The sequence below is a fragment of the Ostrinia furnacalis genome, unplaced genomic scaffold, assembly GCF_004193835.3.
Source record: "Ostrinia furnacalis isolate ACB-3 unplaced genomic scaffold, ASM419383v2 OfSCF0643, whole genome shotgun sequence".
Classification (NCBI taxonomy): domain Eukaryota; kingdom Metazoa; phylum Arthropoda; class Insecta; order Lepidoptera; family Crambidae; genus Ostrinia; species Ostrinia furnacalis.
Genome location: NW_021130882.1, coordinates 415,503 through 432,282, shown reverse-complemented (window position 1 = coordinate 432,282; position 16,780 = coordinate 415,503). Strand labels below are relative to the sequence as shown.

Below are 16,780 nucleotides of genomic sequence, written 5' to 3'. Positions count from 1 at the left end.
GTGACGAGCTGTGATTGCTGTGGTGACGAGTCGTCGTCTTTGTGATTTGCCAAGATCTGCCATCTGCCAAGCAAGATTAGTTGAGTAAGATGGCGATCTTGCATTGCTCCGTTTCTGAAGGAAATAAAAAAAACAACTGTCATTGGCCTCAGCTGTTTCAATTTGAGGTTATGTTTTATTTTATTCAATACAAAATAAACTGAGAATTCTGAAGAAATGACTCTTTTATCTTATGCCTCTATAATACTTCGAAAAAGTGCTGCTCTTCGTTATCCCTTCAATTGTCAAGGATGCGCAAATATAGTCAGAAATGTGACTTCAAGCTCCGTAACTACAAAAACAATTCATGATATAAATACAAACGTAGTAAAGGACGTGATTCTATTTAAATATGAAAACCCAAAGTTCTACAAGTACATGAACTTATTCGCAGTGGTACAGTATATGTTTTGGTCGTATCTGGGCATATTTGCTTTTTCGTCTTTGCGAGATGCGCCGGTCGATAAATCAAAGATTGACGACGATACGCCGTGGTTTCGACGAATAAATCTCGGTGAAAACAAGTATAGAAATACTTTGGGAACTTTATGTGTACTAATCGGTAAGAGTCCAAGTGATTTTATAGCACAACATTATACTTTTTGCAAGATTAAAAACCTTAGTGATAGTTATCACACCGCTTTTGTACTGTTCTAAGGGTCTTAACCATGTAGTATATAGCATTATGTAGCCCTACACCTCCCTGCTGAATAGATCAGGTCAAGGTTAATTCTTCCTAATTTGAAATATATTTTTCAGGTTTTGGATCCATAGCTATGATATGGATGTACACACTCAAGTCAGTCCGTTATCTGATCCTCAACAAAGGTGGAAAGCATGTGACATTTGTAACATACACTCCTTTTGGAAAGAACCGGATAATGAAGGTGCCTCTTGAGTTCGTGTGCTGTAAGGAAAGCCGTGTCAACGCAAGAGTTCAGTTGCCGCTAAAAGTAAAGAACACCTGGATGCATTACATGTTGGACGTGCGAGGAGAGTTTAAAAACCCACTGCTTTTCGATAGCACAGCCGGTCTTGCTAGGAAATGGTAAACTTTAAATGCCACAGAAATAAATGTAACATAATGCTATCTTGTAAATAAATTGATTTGATTAGTCTTATTTCATTGATTTCTATCATAAGTTACCATCTGAAAATTGATTTTATCTAAGAAACTTAAAGCATTTGGCAGCTTTCTGTTGGCAGTTTAAAATTAAATCTTGTGATATAGTTTATAGCAGGGCTTTGTGATGTGTTAACTTAAAATGTTAGTAATAAAACATACAAATGAGATTTATGAGAAAAAAATCTTTATTTATAATTAGAGTAACGGAAAAATCATGTCTGTCTCAACACAAAATAAACATGAAGTACAAATGATAACAAAAAATAAACTTCTCTATTTACAATACATAGTTACATTGATCTAATGTTAAATGCTAGAAGTGAAGTACAGAATGTCATATTACAGGTAAGAACCATGTAATGTTTCTAAGTACTTGATGGAATTACAAATAGATTTAAGTATCCAAAAACAACTACACAATATTTAAAATTAACTATCACATCTACAGGAAGGAAGCGCCGGGTTAGCAAAACCTTACTTAAACAGTGATTATTAATATTTTCCATGAACCAGTGATTAACACATTGTTTTTTCACAATTTTTCTAGAAAATATTTCTGTAGTGAGATTCACTGTTCAGTAGTTTGCCAACCTGCCACTTGCATCCTATATAGTCTTTTGGCTATGTTGACAATCGGACAATTCTGTAATATCACTTGTACATAACACCAAATGTGTATACTTCTGCCACACATACTGGATACATAGATAACCAATATGCTAGGCTGCCGCGGCATGTAGGCCTATCTATAATATGCAATCAGAGTACCAGACCCATCTGTTTAAAGATTAATCGCAAATTTATTCGCATGTGTGGCAGGAGCACTACAAAACATAATTATGAAGTCAAAGATTCCACATTCAGCTTACAGAGAAACTAATAATAGATCACTTATTTATCTAAACCACCTACTGACAATTTAAGTCTACAAATGCTTCAACTAGCTTGCTACAACAAGCTACAGAGAGCTGGTGGTGTGTTCAGGAGTTTAAAATGAGCTCATTATAAACCATCACAAGAAGGGTAGACATGAAAAGGACATTTGAAAAGTATGTAGTCAAACATTACAAAGATGTGTCCACACAGGACGTGTGGCGGCCGCAGCATGGAAATGTTTTTTATGCTGAACTCCGCGTCATATTTATGTATCCTATCCATCTTAATTTGAATACACTTTAAGTTTTGTCGCTAACCATTTCGTGAGTACCACACACATTTTCATACGTCTTAATCCCACTTTTTCGTTCGGTTGACCACGTTTTTGATATGTATGAGATTTGAAATCTTCTAAAGAATGCGGTTGAAAATAGTGACCCCAATAGACACCTCTCACTCTCACAGTATAACGAGTGAGCAAGAGGAGACTTACAGGATTCCTATTAACAACCACATCATAAGTATTTGAAGAAGTTTAAAATGTCCTATAGTTAAGTCACTGATATAGTCATTATTTGTCTTTCCAGCAGTTTTACTAAAACAGGGAGGGACTTTTGAAGGTTAAAATAAGAAACACCACCCGATCTCTACGTTAAGTACAATATTATTTCTTATTTACATTACGTCATAAATATTTAACACTACGAATAAATTACGAGATAAGGCTCTGTGTACAGACACTCCGGAAGCTGTGCATATTATTTTTTATTTTAAAATACCCAGAAAGGTTGTTACACAACGACATTTAGAAAGACTGGATTTGATTTTGTGATTACAAAAAGTTTTAAAAACTTTTTTCCAGATCTTGATACTGGCCGTAAATAAATGTGTTTTTATTCAAACAACAGCGATAAAAAATGTGTTTAAACTTAATCGCTGCAATAAAGAAAGACCTTCTTGTCGATAGGTCAAGTTGCTATCTCTCTAAATGTCGTTGTCTTTCTCACTGTGTAATAATTTATACATCTTTATTTTAATCCTGATTACCAGCCATCACAGGTGATTGTAAAATAAACGTCATAAATATACATAATATGCATTGTAAGTCTGCATTGCAGTAACACATCGCTTTACAACATCGACTACAATTAGGATCAGTTACACCAATTTTAGACACATTACAATATTCCCACATTTAAATCAATGTAAACAACCCTAATTACGAACAGTCAAGAGCAAGATTTATTCTCGTCAAATTATCATCCTTATTCGAATGCAATAAGACGTCAATTTGCCCTTGATTTTCGTTTTACCATAAACCTGGTTGAAATGTAACACTCGACATATTTATTATAAGTAGGTACGCTTTGCGCACATTTTTTAGTTATAAAAATATACATACATAATAATATCCATTCAGTTATTTATCTTCATGACTTTCCCTCATTTCTAAAAACTCGTTCAATTCTCTGATCAGTGAAACTGTCAAATCTTCATATCAATTGTTCATTGAATTGAACAAATCAGAGCAGTCACATTTGATATGTAATTTACTGATCAGAAAATTGAACAACTTTCTAGTGAGGAGTTACTTAATTATATTCTAGTTTATTTAATTAAAAGCGACTTCGTTTACAGCGTTAGTTTTAATTTAAGCAGTGATCAGAATTTTCTCTACTTCATGTCATTTCGTTGTTAAGGTTCTATTTCGAACTAACATGACAATTGGCACCCACACATTAACATCCGTCAGTCTCTTACTCGTATATTTTCAGTTCTATGTCCCTAAACAATTATTAATTACAATCAACTTAATTTAACAATCACAAATAGTTAACTCGTCTACAGTTTGTGTTCACTTATCAGTTACAAAGATATAGGTAATCTACAATTTTTGTAACATTCATTGGAGGTGACACAGGTTTTTTACATTTTCTGTCATTCATAAATATACATATTAACAAAATTCTGAATAACAAAATATTTGACTCATCCCCAAACGTGCTTTCTTATGTTATGCTTGTAATAATTTTGTCATACACGTAACACGTCAGTTTTTTTTTACTTTTACTTCTTTATTTTTTGTCACATCTCAAAAAACTATAGATAAAATTACAGAAATGCATAGATCATTAAAAACAATTTGGACTATGTCTGTACAACCTTGATTAAATTAAACATCACATACCTTCTAAACAATTTGTAAAACAAATGTAATTCGCCGACGGCTTTTATTGACTTATCTACAAATTCAATGAATAATCACATTTAGTTACTTCTTACATACATTATTTTCACTGAGTCTGTGTCGCATTACTGCAATTCACGTGTTATTTAAATTTTTTTCAATCAATATATTCACATGAGACGTCCATACTTAAACTTTGTTCTTTTCCGTTTTGTATTTGTCACATCTTGGAGTTTGTTGAAATAGAAGATGCTTGCTCCAATTTTGGCTCGCACGCCGGGCGCCATTTGTGCTATTTCATATCAATCCAAAAGCAATTTTATCCACAAACAATGTCCATAATTTTTGTTTTCAACACTTTTATCATGCTCATATTCAGTCCGATTCTAGAAGTCATCTATTCTTCTACATCATGACTATCAAGTCTAGCGGCAAAGTCTACTTCTAAAATCATCGTCAGCTTTCATAAACTTCTGTGAGATGTTCCAGCATCTTAAAAACTCCCAATCTTTTACAACCTTCACAATCTACGTTCCTTCATTATCATTCTGTATTCGGCCACTTCCTCATTAGTTGCCAAATAGCGTCACAATTTCCATCAATAACTTTCCTGAAACTTCTCATTCCTATTCCAAACTCTTATCTACCATTTTCTTATTTCTCTTTCTTTCCAACTGGTGCCCGACCAGTTTAGTAGCGCGGCGTGCGTCAGTCCGACAAATACCTCGCCCTGGATATGTCTTCGCCATCGTCTTCCCTGTCCGGGCTGATGCTTTCCACCTCGTCCACTTCTTCCAAGTTTTTTGTGCTCGGATTGCAGAGTCTGAAAATGTTAAAAATTAAATGATTAACATAAACTGTATTGCAGTTACAAAGGATGCTGGAACGTCATCATCCCCCTAAGAACGCCAAAAGGAAGATCTGCTTTTTATTAAGACAATGCCAGCAGCAGTATAAGTATCTTGAGGTTTTTTATTCTACCAATCAATGCCTAACTGGCAACAGAGACGAGAATATACTGTTCGGAAGGACTGACAATGCAGTATCAACAGGCGTTTGATGGAAAATGATTCACAAGTTTATTTTGATATACATAGTAGGTACACTACTATGTACCTACTACGTATACAGTTTTGAGGCCCAACAAAAGCTAGAAGTTCGATCATTAAGGTAATAAATCAAGGAACACACCTGCATTTGCAGCAGACGATGCACGGCGCAGCGAGCAGCAGAAGCGGACTTGCCACCAGCAGCAGGAGTCCGAAGCCAGCGAATATGCCGACCACCTGGAAGAAAAAGGTAGGCTGTTAAGAGCGTTTCATCATTGGAAATGATTCGCGCGCGGCGTTTTTTAATAGTTTTCAAATGTTTATAGCAAAACAATAACAATGAATTAAATATCGTTTCAAAGTAAATATTTTAAAGAAGATGTTGTTTTATTATATAAAGCTATTTTTATGTTGAATAAAGGAAGAATATTGGTGAAAAAATCACTTTGATTTTTGGGTATTTCACGTTCTTTTAATTTGTGATTTCTTATTGTAAAATGCTTAAATCTAAAAATTTTCTCAGATAACTATTTGCCCAAGGATCTATGCTATAGGATATAAATGTTTGTTAAATCGTTTTCACAGTATTTTTATAAAAATTTCAGCTTGTAAACTGACGCTAAAGTGGAAATTTACAAAAGCTGTGTGGACTTATCTTAAAAGAATTCATAAATACTAAACTAATCGCAATATTTTCTCAATTAACTATTTAGATGACGAAATTGCCTAACTATTTATGCCTATAACATATTTGTAGTATTACTGGTTAATGATTGTAACGAGTTGAAAAAGTACTGTTTTTGCGCCAAACGGCGTAAACGCTCTTAAATGTTTATGGTAAAGTACATCAAAGGAATAAGAATTGTGAGAACTCAGAACATAATTCTATGGAGCTTAGGTACTGCTGAAGAACAATACACGTCCGTGACATACATGCAAAGTAACTGATATACCTACGTGTGCATATCACAAAAACATTGACTCCTTTATTATAAGTAGAAAAATATAAAGATGTAGATATTATTTTCTTTAAGAAAAAATATCTCGCATCTCTCAGGTGCGTTAACCACATGACCATGAACGGCTATCGAATGGAAATCAATTCATACCGATCTATCAAATCTTATTTAAGTTGATCAGTGAGTGTATTGAATTACTGATCACTTCAATACACATAAAATATTTCACATTAGCTAACAAGTAACTTGGGTATTTTCTATTTAAAAATATTATTATCATGACCGACGACATCATAAAGGTAGAGGGAAGCCTTGGACGCAGGCTGTTACCAATCGATTAACATGGAAAACGTTGGCCTATGTTCAGCAGTGGACGTCCTATGGCTGAAATGATAATGATGATTCAAAAATATCACAAGTATTCAAAGCCTTTAACATTGTATGCTAACCTGTGCGCGGTGCCACAGCACTGATGCGCGTGAGTGTCCCAGTTTATTCTTGCAGGGCCCTTTATCGTAGTGCCGCAGCAGGAAGTCATCCTGAAACAATATAAAACAAATTATATCAGGTATTATAACATTATTTTAAAAAGATCTTTGGCTTGTTAATGTTATTAGAAGGGAACTAATTTATCTGGACTTTCATTTTTTGAGGGATAAGTACTTCTAGTTCTAGTACATAACGCTTCCACATAACCTGAAACTCTAACTCAAACACATTTACGACTATTCTTCAACTTCACAATTTATCAAGGCAGAGGCCAAGGCTAGTGCTAGTGCAAGTGTGGTAAACCTTAAGTATGTAAGGGAGAGTCCGCTAATTTGGACCAGTTTTTTTCAATCCCATTTTACACATAGTTTTCTTTTGTTTTTGCTAATGTCCATGGTATATAATAAAAGATACATTATTCAACTTACTATTTCATAAGTATTAATTAAAATGATTGTTGTATATTTAGCACAAATCAACAAAGTACGAGTTCAGAGCTTCGGTCCAATTTAGCCAACCGGTTCGATAATTTGTACCACAGGGTTACTAAATTGGATTTCAATAAATTTCAAGCCTATAAAAAAACTATGGCAAAATATTATACGATACATTCTTAACAAATTAGGAAACGAAAAGGAACAGTAGTTAATAACATAGACAATCGATATTGTTTTACACGTTATCACGATTTTGAGTACAAGTTTTGTAATTCCAATTATCGTAACGCACACTTGTACCTAATCTACTTTGCCAGTCTTTTGCTTTCATTTATTGTTAGTCAAACATAACTACGCTATTATAACTTCAAAATATGATTTACTAAAAAAAATTTCAAAATCCTTTGGTAAAGTTCCATACAACTTGATGTGGTACAATTTAGCCGACTAGGTGATAGTGCTTTTAAAAAATCTGTAAAAAATATAGCTTATAAATACCGAAAAATGTTTCAAATATTGTAATCCACACTAATTTACGCTTCTAAATAATATATTAGAAACACCCTGTGATTAAATTTAACAAAATTACAATCTAAACATGTATTGTCAAAAGTTACTTGAAAACAATGAAAAAATTCTTTTCAAAATAAAACACACGTGTTTCTTGTCACGGCAAAAACCACATGGCCGATATTAATTGATTTTAGTTGTGTATCGCTGAGTGTTGCAATTACAGACATTCAATAAATACTTTACGAAATATGAGGGTGGTACAATTTACCCGGCGGTACAATATACCGAACTCTCCCCTATAATGTGAGGTTGCTATCCACATGGCGGTTCTCACACACCACCGTTATCAATATTTCAAACTGCAGTCAAGTATGAACATCACATCGCTCTAGAAACAACTAACTACTGAGAAGTCGTCCTCCTCTGTTCTTCTGATTAAATTCGTTACGGGTCCAATGACAGTTTAACTTTTTCCCGGGACAAACTTGTCCTTCACTGGTTGGGTTTTTATTGGCGGTCAAGCTGTATGCAGTCATTTAGTCCCTACTGCAGGAGCACAATCCTCTCTAATTGACCAGAGGCAAATGGAGGATTTTGCCCACAATCCCCATTGACCAGATGGGTTGAATTGGAAGTAGCAAGAACTCCAATTCACTCGAAACTAATGAGGATTATTCCACTCTGACGGAACCACACAGCTATAATGCAATTTTTAACTGCTTAATAAAACGGAACCATAAAAATATTTAGTAGTATCATACTTTTACGTTGTTTTATTGGTCGTATTTCATTTTGATCAACTGGATTTGATCACCTAGGTGATCAAAGTGGACTTCTTATCCATGGGTGATCATAGAACACCAAAGTGCCGCCTGGAGTCCACATTGATCACCTAGGTGATCAAGTCTAGGTGATCAAATTGGAATAGACCAATAAAACAACGTAAAAGTATGATACTACTGGATATTTTTATAGTTCAACATCATTAAACATGTGGCCTTGGCGATGAACTGTACCTACACGTGTCGCGGTGAGGCGATTGACTGCTATATGCCAAAAAAATTGCATACATAATTCTGCTACGACAGGCTACGACAGTTCGTGTTAAAGCTTAATTTACTCGTAGTTAATAAGGGATACAGTTTGTGCTGTTATTGTGGAAGCACGTCAGTTCTTAAGCTAGGGATACGTTCATACTCTCGACAGCAGCCGACAGGGAAGGCGACTGTAGTCTCCTTAAAGGTGACACCTGTTGAACCAGGATCTAAAGATTGGTCGCCGTTAAAACCCAACCAGTGTAGTTTGAGTAGTCCTGTAGAAATAGTTGACTGCCATGGAACTCGCAACGAATTTCATCAGAAGAAATGGCCCCCTTTGAAAGTGGGAAGCAGATGGTTTAACTCGTGGAACCCTAAGGCCCAGAACAGACGGTGAAACGCAACTGCAACGAAACTGCAACTGCTAGTTACTTTTGAATTGCATCTAAGTTTCTGCCATACCGTCCGTTGAGAGACCACACATGACGCGACCAGTTTGAAACTTTCAGTTTCAGTTTCATTCATAAGAATCATCAGAAAGTTGCAGTTTTGTCGCAGTTGCGTTTCACCGTCTGATCTGGGCCTAAGTGGACGCATGAGAGCTTGGTATGGTAACTTTTTGGTTGACATTTTGCCAGACCCCCTCCCCCTAATCTCACTGAGATTTTCTAAAATGCCTATTTGCAATGTTAAATGAGATAATCCATGCTTTGAAAATATTAATTTTATAAAAAAACCCGACCTACTTAAAAAAATAACTTTTAGTACAATTTTTAACTGTTAATTTACATTTTGTTAATATCTAAGCATTGGTAGCAATCTGCGGATCTTAAAACTGGGCCTGTGTTCACAAATGCAGACGGAGGATTTACTCTGTTTGTTGTGGAAAAAAATTACGTGATATTTCTTGACACCCTCCCTCTCCCCCACGTGAGATTAAGTGAGGTTTTTCTGGACCCCCCCCCTAAAAGTCTCTCGTAATTTATGGACGCCCTCTTTCCAATACTGACATAGAAATAAATATGCTGTATCTCTACCGTCAAATGAATTGCATGTGTTAAGAGTCTTCAAAGTTTTTTGCAATCGCTAAGTATGGATTAGCAACGAGTGCAATTGAAGCATAGCGCTGGCACTCTCACAGTGTGTACGCTTTCTAGCCATTGTAAGACCGGTCCGCGTAGATCCTATCAGTTTGCAGGGTTGCCAATGCGATTGCAAAAATCCCTACTAATATTATAAATGTAAAAGTAACTCTTCTTGTCTGTCTGTCACGCTTTCACGCTTAAACCACTGAACCGATTTTGATGAAATTTGGCATAGAGATAGTCCCGGGAATTGACATAGAATATTTTTATCCTGGTTTTTGAAACAGGGACGGCTCGCGATCAAGTTTTTCTGTGACAAACAAAATTTCACGCGGGCGAACCTGTAGTAGTTGTTGGCTTTGTGAACAAAAATCGTTGATTACACTCAATTTTTCCCACCTGCTGATGCGGCCGTTACAAATTACCTGCTCAGGTAATGCTGATACAGATTTTGATCGCCACCATCTTCAAAACAGCCCTGTTACAATCGGACGAATCAGACTGGTGGCAGCCCTACCGGCAATACGCTTCGGTGCAGCACATGGGAACGCGAAATCGTTTCATTTAACACGAGTCGAAAGTGAAACAAAAAGATTGAATTATAAACACTTTATCAGATTAAACTCACGAAGTCACGACATTTTATGCATAAAACCAGATACATTGTAAGAAGATAATAATTAATATATTAGCGGAGGAACGCAAAAGTTTTGATTATTACTTATGGAAATATCTACTTCGTTTTTTGTGAATAACAAAGCAGGTTTTTGACTGCAATCACACCTGATGACCTGATGTTAAGTGAAATATAAGCAATAATGACAATTCCTTTTTACCTTGTTTCAACTAAATGTTTTCTATTCTTTAAATTGGGTTATGAAATTGAACTTTGATAAAACTTTACTTGGACACGAGAATGCACTAGCCAGAGTTCACTAGACTGTACAGACTATGGTATATCAAGCTCAACACTGTAGCATCTTATACAGTGGTAATAGAAGCGACTTTTCTACAAAAATGTAAAGCTGAAGTGCAGCTGTGATGCAAGCAGTAGACGTTGCATGACCGCAGGGTGTCAAGGCGAAGCGTAGAGTTTTCCATACACTCCGCGATTGTTTACGGCCTGTCCCCGTTCTCTATCGTTTCTGTGTAAAATTAGTTTTATTGTATTTTAATGTGCTGTGAGACTTGCTAATGTTGCTAGTGAAGCTATAATAGGTATGTTATACAGCTAAAAAGCTTTATAAAGGGTCTATAACCGATCCAGGACTTCTTCAGGGACCAATGAGACACGAGGGGAATCCCGAATCTACATTCTATTGTAGCTAGATGTTCCTGTATCATATTTGTTAATTGAGACACTAGTGCCCGTTTTCACCATCAATGCCAATTTTTAAGTCACCGCTATGTAAACAAAAACATGTTATTTGATACCTTAGGGGTCACTTAAAAAATTTGGGACTGATGGTGAAAACGGGCATAGGTCTTATACCTACATACCTCTCAACATCACCAATTTCTACCTGTAGTCAGCTCAGTCAGGACAGTGAGTTCGCTGTACAGGTTTCTGTTCTCGTTCAATCTCGGAAAATGCTCAGCTCACGTTAATAATTCACGGTCCGTGAGCTCGGTGCTCGTACTGTACGTTTGGGGTTACGTCTTACGTAAAAGCAAATAGTTTAGATACCTTTAGATGCTGTTGTGTATTGTGTAGAAGAGCAGATTTAAGATGATTATGTTTAACATTAACTTTACAGGTGTGCATAGCAGTGATTCTAAAGCTGAAAGTAATACTACTTCGAGCTATGCAAGGCAGTATCAGTAAACGATGACATTGAAACGCTCATACGTTATCAACGCGTAACTTGCTTTCTTCTAGAAGAGCACGTGGTACAAATGCCAATTTTATACAGCTACAAGTTTTGTAGAAGTGACAGGCACAGTTGCTTTGTAGCTACAAGTGTTAAAGAAGTTAATTTTACAGCAAGTATAACTGAGCGATGCAAAGCAGTATCAGCAGACGAGCTTCCAGCGCTTGCACATCATATGCGCGCAACCACCGTTCTTCTAGTTGAGCGCGTAGCACATAGACCACCTTTATACAGCTATAAGTTCCATAGAAGATCTGAAAGATACTCACGTCGAGCGATGCGAGGCAGTACCAACAGAAGACGTGCTTGCAGCGCTTGCACATCATCGCGCAGCCCTCACTCTTTTAGCTGAACACGCGACATATAGAACACTTGTATACAGCCACAAGTGGTACATAAGTTCTATAAGATATTCACGTCGAGCGATGCGAGGCAGTACCAGCAAAAAACGTGCTTGCAGCGCTTGCACATCATCTGCGCGCAGCCCTCATCCTTCTCTATGGGCACGCGGCACAGCTTGATGAGTTCCAAGATTTATAGCTGCAATGAAGCTGCTGTAGAAGCTGAAATGGATACTCACGTCAAGCGATGCGAGGCAGTACCAGCAGAAGACGTGCTTGCAGCGCTTGCACATCATTTGAGCACAGCCCTCGTCCTTCTCTATGGGCACACGGCACATGGGGCACAGCTTGATGAGCTCCGAGTCTGGCAGCAGAGGTGCGCCGGCGCCGGCCGCTGATGATGACGCAGCTGCCGCCTCGCACGACTGCCCACCGTGCCACTGCGGAAGAAAGTAAACAACAGATAAGTTTAAGCATATTTAAGTAAGCTATCCTCGGAAATGACATCGAATACCACAGTGTGCCTCGTCAGCGCAACCACGACCACTCTGACAAGTGTCTGACCAAGAAGAAGATAAGAAGAAGAAGTAAGATGCAGACCAAGAGCTTCTTCGTAAAAAGGTTTAATTAAGCTCAAGCTGACTTCAATCGTGGTCGCTGATATTCGAATTGATGATGTCTTAACTTCCGTAGAGTAGACAAAGACAATTTCTTTCAGCTACAGGTACGAGTAATGTAAGCAGGCCTTCCACTAGCAAACAAATGGATATGCAGTTTAAAGTAGAGTGGTTACAATTTCAATGCAAATCGTAATACAATACAGCTAGCAAACAAACTTACTATGGATCTTAGTAAAATAATGTACAAATAATTGAACATAAAGCCTTAAATACGATATCATCTTCAATAACGAATGCTCACGAGCGGTCCTAATATGGGTGTTTAATGTGTGAATTATTATTCATTAAGGCACATTAAACCCGCCATACAGCCATGTTCTAGTAAGCCGCAAGGATTGCATCGCAATCGAGGATAGCGATTTAATAAAATATAGGTACTTATATGGCAATTTATTTATAAGTGAGGTGTTTGTGAGTTCAAAAAGATGGTTTTAGCGATCCTTACCAAATGCCTAAAACCATTTTTGATTCCTCTATTAATAAGAAACTGATTTTGTATAAAATATGTGTTTCGTCCACCCCATATTAGCCTATTAACAATGTTGCTTAAATTATCAAAATCAGTAAAAAAACATACAAGACTTAGATAAAAAAAAATGCATTTTCTTTCATTTTATTATTCTTATTTGAAAACCTACCAAGATTGCCTAAAACCATTTTTTTTCCTCTATAAGAAACTGACAAAGTACAAAATACGTCCCATTTATCTGACCTCAGCTTTTAGCCTATTAACAATTTTACCTAAATTATCAAAATCAGTTATAAACATACAAGACTTGCATAAAACACTTGCATTTCTGACATTTTATGTGTTCCTTTTCTTTCTGTTCTTTTTATGTGGTGTGCATTAAAGAGTATTATTATTGTCGGTGTACACTTTTGTGCCTCAGCTTTTCGCCGGTTTCGAGGGAATGCACGGGCCTAAGCCAAGTGCAATCCTGATAAAATTGTATCACTAGTTTGTGGTTGTAGAGTCGGTGTCTGCCCTTGTTGGTTGGTTATGGCTGTCATGGGTTTGTAAAAATTTTCTTACGATTCTGCAGGTGTTCAGAATTACTGCCTTCTGTAGTGATATGTGTGAGGTGAGTGGTGGTAAATTAAGTGTATTTAATGATTGGTGTAGTTGTTTCGGTATGACGCCTGTTGTTGAAAGCACTATTGGAACGATGTTAACTTCATTAAGGCGCCACATCCGCCTGATTTCATCCTTTAAATCTGTGTATTTGGATAGTTTTTCTGATATTGAATTCTGCAGGTTATGAGTGTTGGGTATAGCTATATCTATTATAGTTGCTGTGCGGTTATTATTATATTATTATTATTTTATTATTTTGAAAACCTACCAAGATTTTAAGTAAATGTAAATAAAAGAGCATCAAGCATTAATTTACAAACAATAGCTTTTGGAATCTGTTTTTGTTATAATCATGATGACTAAGAAGAATTTTGATAAATAAGTACTTATTTTTTGTTCAATTGAGTAAGAATCCCAAGTATGTTACATGAAAAGTATGTACCTATGTATGTTATTTGACTCTACCAAATCAACTGTCGCATAATATTTTACAAAATAAATAAATGAAATACAATTGATGGTTTTCAATAGAATCTCAATTTTATTCATAAATGTTAGGACAATGTGCAGTCAAAGATTACGGATTTTTGGACAAACAAAGAACTACCAAAAACACCATAATGTAGGTATTATGATAAAGAGATCCTGACTAATATTCTAGGTAGCACATGTCAAACAAAAGCACGTGTACACCAGTCAGATAATTAGTTCATTAGTATGCGGTAACAGTAATTTGTGTGTAAATTATTCTACTTCACGTTTAAGTAGTTTGGTATACGTCGCCACCAAACACGCTACATTTTGATAGGTGCACAGTAAGTACAGAATTGTAACCGTATTTAGTCTACGCTTAAAAAACTTGGCATATAAGTACGATCGAAGAAAAGGTGTACTAAGTATTATATTCTCTAATAATATGATCTCCTCCACTATTCTAGGTTTCAGCCACAGGACCTCCACTGTTGAACATAGGCCTCCCCCAAAAATTTCCAGATTGGGCTACCTTTATGAGCTCGTCTGTCCACCTCGTAGTTGGACGTCCTACCTAACGGTACGTGGCCTCCATTCCAGAATTTTGATGCCCCATCGGCCGTCAGTTCTGCGTGCTATGTGCCCTGCCCATTGCCCCTTCAGCTAGCTAATCCGTCGGGATGTCAGCGACTAGTTATATTGATTGCTGCGCAAATATCTTAAAAGAATGAACAGCTATATAAAAATAACACCAACTGCGTAATAAATAATGTGATTCTATTATAGAATATACGAGTATTTTTTAATTTATATTAAGAATGGCGGGTTTATTTTTTACATTGTTCTTATCTTAATGGGGACTCGTCCTATTAAGGAAATCGCTGAGCTTAGAAAAGAAATATCGCGGCGTCTAATAATGTGCGTGTGTTTTTGTTTAATTTGAGAGGATTCTATTATGATGAATAAAGATTATTTTGATGTAGAGCTCTTTAGAAATGGTCATGGACGTGAAAATATCGCGATTCACGGTGTAAATACCATTTAATATTTTGAAATGTAAAAAGATTGGTCAATAAGTATTTTTATCTATTTGTTTCCATTGCAAGACCCTCTCTAATTTACCAGAGGCAAATGGACGGATTTGGTCTACACTCCCCACGCTGCTGGCCAGACACAGATTGAAGAGGCCAGAATGAATGATGTTCACGTATTTGTCCCGAAATCGCCACTTACGATTTACGGGAAGAATGGGAAGGAAGATATTCTGCTCTTTCGAAGCCACACGGTCGGCCAAATTAGTTTATCAATTACCTACTTAGTCTTTGAACCTAGCAAACGACAGAAAATATTATCTCAAAGGTACATAACTTTCAAAAACAAATACCAATACCTTAAAGGCAGTATAATTTTGCAAATACAATTTCCATTTCACACAGGGGCACCGTGTAGCCATTACACGACCTGATCGGTTCGTTCTGCGACTGCCCAGGGCACGGAATTAACTACGCAGTTAGATAAATAACAGAGTATTCCGACGTTCCTTCATACACTTCGCGATTTCCCCGGGGAATATGCGAACGGTATTCCGCTATTGGATTGGACATTTACCACGTTTCCAGTATTTACTCTGGTGATTGTTTTTGCATTACTAAGAAAATAGGCTAACCCGAGTGGTGATTCTTTTACTCTACTTTTTATTGTATATGACAACTGGTATAGCTTATGATTAGGTTTTTTTTAATAAATAGCTATTAGATTTATGAGCCATGTCAAGCGCCTTTGGTGGTTTATCTAGTATTCCAGTCTAATATAATAAAAAAGAAATCTATTAACAAACTTTCAATATTTGAAAATTATAAATAACTTGAAAAAATCGAACTGCCTAAGGCGGGAATTGAACCCACGACCTTCCGCTTGCCGGGCGACTGCTCTTCCAACTGAGATGCGACTCTAAACGCTAAAAAAAATTTAATAAACTTTCAATAGCTCTCCGCTCTTTAATAAATAATATCAAAACACGCTTTTCATAACATAAATACACGATATAAGTCCCCAGAATCTACTTACCTAAAATTCTAATAAATCGTTGACCGGGCTAACTCGAGATTGGCCGGGGCTTTGGGGCGCGCACTAACTAGGCGGTAAATGATTAATAACGCGGCGTTATCGCGCTGACGATGTTACACGTTTCTTCGGACATTGCGCACATTCCCCGGTTCGCACATTTCCCAGTGGGGTAGCCGGGATATTGGATTTTAGATTTTAAAAGGCTTAGTCAGCTGGCGAATCGATAAGACACAATATTTTGTGACCAATTGAAATAATTATTCTAAAGAGCCGTGCCATTATGGGTGTATGTTTCAAACAAGGCCAAATAAGCCTAAAATTGTTCAAAATTGTAACCTTATCTGGAACATGATCTAAACAGGATATACTTTACATTAATTGGCCTTAATTAATGTATAATTAGTTACAAACTTAATTAATTAAATCAGGAACGCACTCAGTTATCAGTAATGTGCTATAATTAAATCCTACAAGTCA

At 36.5% G+C, this 16,780-nt stretch overlaps 2 protein-coding genes across 4 annotated transcripts in view; one reads left to right on the top strand and one right to left on the bottom strand.

The window, feature by feature from the left end:
• Window positions 1–120: 120 nt before the first annotated feature.
• Window positions 121–1,485, top strand: LOC114366632 (transmembrane protein 223). Its single transcript, XM_028323562.1, has 2 exons — window positions 121–601; window positions 799–1,485. The coding sequence occupies exons 1-2, from the start codon at window positions 217–219 to the stop codon at window positions 1,089–1,091; spliced, it is 678 nt and encodes a 225-aa protein (XP_028179363.1). The 5' UTR covers window positions 121–216; the 3' UTR covers window positions 1,092–1,485.
• LOC114366631 (uncharacterized) overlaps window positions 1,464–16,780 on the bottom strand; it is a 155,484-nt gene continuing 140,167 nt past the window's right edge. For all 3 annotated transcript variants that reach the window (XM_028323558.1, XM_028323559.1, XM_028323560.1), the window contains 4 exons: window positions 12,250–12,450; window positions 6,687–6,776; window positions 5,421–5,515; window positions 1,464–5,052 (listed from right to left, as the gene is read on the bottom strand). In XM_028323558.1, coding sequence (XP_028179359.1) covers window positions 4,938–5,052; window positions 5,421–5,515; window positions 6,687–6,776; window positions 12,250–12,450 — 501 coding nt within the window. In that variant the 3' untranslated portion in view covers window positions 1,464–4,937. The remainder of the gene's footprint in view (window positions 5,053–5,420; window positions 5,516–6,686; window positions 6,777–12,249; window positions 12,451–16,780) is intronic.

What these genes read in the sequence shown, in the direction of transcription:
- LOC114366632 (XM_028323562.1), top strand. Translation starts at nt 217, where the DNA reads ATGACTCTTTTATCTTATGCCTCTATAATACTTCGAAAAAGTGCTGCT. An exon ending in AACTTTATGTGTACTAATCG is followed by an intron (nt 602 to 798) that starts GTAAGAGTCCAA and finishes TATATTTTTCAG; the next exon opens with GTTTTGGATCCATAGCTATG.